Source organism: Sceloporus undulatus, chromosome 4 (assembly GCF_019175285.1).
Source record: "Sceloporus undulatus isolate JIND9_A2432 ecotype Alabama chromosome 4, SceUnd_v1.1, whole genome shotgun sequence".
NCBI classification, from domain to species: domain Eukaryota; kingdom Metazoa; phylum Chordata; class Lepidosauria; order Squamata; family Phrynosomatidae; genus Sceloporus; species Sceloporus undulatus.
This window is the reverse complement of record NC_056525.1, coordinates 214,493,642-214,497,654: the sequence shown is the minus strand read 5'-3', so window position 1 is coordinate 214,497,654 and position 4,013 is coordinate 214,493,642. Positions and strand designations below refer to the sequence as shown.

General features: G+C 38.9%; 1 protein-coding gene across 1 annotated transcript in view; it reads right to left on the bottom strand.

Moving 5' to 3' along the window:
- Positions 1-840: 840 nt before the first annotated feature.
- ATP6V0D2 (ATPase H+ transporting V0 subunit d2) overlaps positions 841-4,013 on the bottom strand; it is a 20,121-nt gene continuing 16,948 nt past the window's right edge. The window contains exons 7-8 of the mRNA XM_042464265.1: positions 2,735-2,812; positions 841-1,733 (exon numbers count right to left, since the gene is read on the bottom strand). Coding sequence (XP_042320199.1) covers positions 1,572-1,733; positions 2,735-2,812 — 240 coding nt within the window. The 3' untranslated portion in view covers positions 841-1,571. The remainder of the gene's footprint in view (positions 1,734-2,734; positions 2,813-4,013) is intronic.

Genomic DNA, 4,013 nt, shown 5'->3' with positions numbered 1-4,013 from the left:
AAAGAAAACTTCTGGATGAAGGCAAGACCTCACATTCAGTATAGTGTGTGTGTGTGAGAGAGAAAGATAGTGTTCACTTCCCTATGCTGGCAATTGTTGGTTCTCATACCTCGATCTCTTATGGGGATTCTGATCATCTTTTCACTTTCACAACAGGTGCCCTATCAGAAAGTATGATAATTTATTTTAGGAGTAGAAGACAGAACAGAAATCGTGTGAAAAGGTTCTTGACTGTATCTATGCAAAAAGATCTCTGGATTCACACTATTTTCTATGCAACACATCAAATAAATTAAAAATAATGTTTATAATTATTATTGGTCAACTAGGCATACTGTTCAAAAACCAAAATTAAGTAGTTTGACAGAAGCATTCTGTCAAACATTATCCCTGTCTCTGATTTTGAAACACAGTTACATCACATTGAATATAAAGACAAAATTAAAGCCATTTTCAACAATAGGGCTTCTTCAGATTGACTACTTAAAATTGTATAGTACTGGAGATGTTGCTATTAATGAACTGTCTTTGTTCTGCTACTCAGTTTGGGGATACCATGATTTTCACAATGCTATCTCAGATACAAAGGCCAGTTGCACATTGCCAAAGAGAGATTAAAAGAGGCCACAGGTTTGCATAACATCTGCCTATACAGTGGTGCCTCGGGATACGAAATGATCGGGTTACGAAATTTCCGGGATACGAAAAAGTTGGATTGGAAAAAACTGTTTCGGGTTACGAAATATTTTTCGGGTTACGAAATTCATTTCGGCACGAAATTCAAATGCTGCAAAGTGCAGCTATAGGCTTTCCAGTGCTAACGGAAAAGTGTTTCGGGTTACGAAATTTTCGGGTTACGAAAGGAATGGCGGAACGAATTAATTTCGTAACCCGAGGCACCACTGTATATGGATTCAAATTCATAATAATGACTATAGTTTAAACAGACATTATGCTCTAATGGGGATGACTGATCCCTCATTAGACTGAATAGATCTGCTCAGTCCACTGTCCAGGTGCTATCTGTTTGTGGGAAACTGCAAGGCCCTTTATGTCCCCTTTTTTGTCTTTTATCTTTAAGATGGATTAGTGGACCTTGCAAAGAGAGGTTATCTTCAACTAGAGCAGCATGCTCAACATGGTGGGGCATGCAAAGGTGAGGGTCCCCAGAAAGCTTCTGGAAAAGAAAGAAATAATTGTAGCCAATGGACACAAACATGGTTCCTCCTGGCAAATGTGGAGGTAGGAATTGCAGTTCTTCCACATCAGCTAGTTTCAGAAAACACTGAATTAGAGGACTGTCTTCTCAAGGTAGGACACATGTCCACCTTTTATTTGGGCACTTTCCAGTATTGTTGTGACTGAAAATTGCCAAATTTGTAGATTGAGCTTCTTCATTTGAACAGCTAATGGAATTGTGACAGTTCTATTAATAATTTCTAAAATGCCCCTTTCTTGATGGCCATAACGTAAAATCTGACCTCTCTTTGCAAATTGATTGGAAACAGAAGAAAGCTATATTGAATGTAGTAGTTATATGATACTGTTAACACCCATTGTTAATATGTACTTCAGAAAATTGGAATGTAGTTGTTAATTTTTGTTCTGTGTCTCTGGGAGATGCATTCTGCAATCCATACAATATTTCTGCTTTCTTGTTCCTTCAGCTTTACATAGGCATAAAAGACACCAAAATGGAACTGGTTGTTGAAAGCTAGCACATTCATTTTGACCTGCAGAAAAATGTACAAGAAATACATTTCATTAGGGGGGAAATCAGAGACAATTAATTGTGCATTACATCTTTCACTCTCAAGGATCACAAAGTCCTTTACAAGCAGCAGCAGCAGCAGGGAATGAAACACTGTTTTTGCTTTTTTAATATCTGCTGGACTGAAGCGAAGCTACAGCTGAAGCTTTGGGGCAACAAGGTCAGAAACATTAAAGAAGAGACTCACTAAAGAAATAAATGCTTCTCTAAATGCTGAAGTGCAACATTCAGTAAATTAGTTAGAAGTATTCTGAATAGAATCCCACTATTTTGGCTTCTGGGGCCACACATATAAATGGCTATGAGCATTGGTTCACTGGGAAGATGAGGCAGCTTGTCTAGAAGCTGTCATCACTCAAACACTTGGTGGCCTCATGATGTAGGAAATAAGGACAGATAAATCTACCACTTTTTATTTAGCCAGATTTCTCATTTTCCTTGCTACAAGTTGCTTTCAACCTTAACTTGCACCTGTCTTTGAATGCAGCAAAAACTGCATCCATTTTTAAAGTGTGTACATAAAAACATACTTTCCTATTCCTAATATGTACATTTTTTCATGCACCTTTCGTAATATGCCCACTATTGCAATTACTGCCTGCAGCATAATGTGATTATGTGCTTACCTTGGTGTAATGAAAAAAATAAAATAAAATACACTTGTTCTTAATATTCACATTGTAATACACATTTATTTATGTAGGAATAAGTTGGGGAAATTTTGAGAAGTGTGGATTTGGGTGTATAACTGATTTTGGTTTACCAGATCCAAATCTGGCAAGATTGTACAAAAATATAGACCTGACAAATGCTTCTATATCCCCAGTAGTAGCTCTTCATTCATAATGAAGTGTCACATCCTGAATGCTCATCACTGTTTTTTCTCACCACTGACTCTGAGTAAGTTGAAGGAAAATCAATGTAGTGAAGAGAGCACTTTAAGCTAGAGAAAGAACATCTTACCTCATGTTCAAAAAAAGTGTCTTCTAGTGTTTTTTCACCTGTACCACCTCCTACAGCTTCAAAGCAAGCCCTGTATTCCTGAAAGCACAAACAACCACCTAAATAATAGTTTTATTTAGCTTACATGTATTATTTCTAATTGTTTATATATATATATATATATGTATATGTATATGTAAATATGTTCATTGAGAGTGCTACTCTTGTGGCTCATGAGTTCCCAATTTGGTTTCCTCCCCACTCAGGAATACACAGTACTTCCACAGAACAATTATACTGGCTCAATAACACAGCATGTGCTTTGCAACTTGCGTGCAACAGTCCTAGGTTCAACACTGACAGGTAAGGCTGGGAAAGACTATTGACTGAAACTCTGAGGAGTTGCTGCCAATCAATATAGACAATATTTTGGCAAAAGGATCAATTTTTGTATTTGACATAAGGCAGCTGCGTGTGCATGCATCAACTACTTTTACAAAGTAACATCACCTATGAGGTGACATTGTCTTCCAATTTTGTGAGGAACGATTATGTCTGTCAATGCACCCACCATGCAGTGTGAAAGAGAACTACAACAACATGAAATGGATTTGTCTGAAAACAAATATTGGATTTCCTGTGGCTGCATCTTTATTCCAGCCCTGTTGCATGGTTACAAGAATGAGCAACTAGAGCATTGTAGAAAATAAAGCTTCGTAATGTTCTATGCTTCTTTTCAGAGAGGCTGGGGTCATTATTTAAAGCTTGGATGCTGTTTGTGCCCTAGAGAAATGAAGCTGTGGTAGGCACCAGTTCCCATTATGCCAAAGTGGGTTGACCTCATGGCTGGCATGGCTAGATTGCCCCAGGAGATCTGGACTCTTGTTGGATCAATAGGAAAAGAGCTGCTGGCTCTTGGGAAGTCAATCTAAGAGGAACAGATACATCTGTGGCATGCCTGTTACATGTGAATGGGCACTGGGCTGGCTCCATATTGGGGGGGGGGTATGTCTTGGCTTGCTGGTTACCTAAAGAGACATCTCTGTCTGGGACCTTGGGGGAAAAGTCTTCTGAGCACCTGCCTACGTACTTGAAGGTTGACATTTGGCCCCTTTCCCCAAATGGCAGAAGGGAGCTAACTACTCATCCATGCCCTGGTGGGCTCCAATCCAGACATGGTTGATATTCTCCAGCATGTAGGCTGCATGATGGGAGAGGTGGCTTGGACAGTAGGTAGATCACCCAGTAGTTGAAACTGTGGCTTATGCTGCACTAAAAAGGCTATAAGTTGTAACTGACT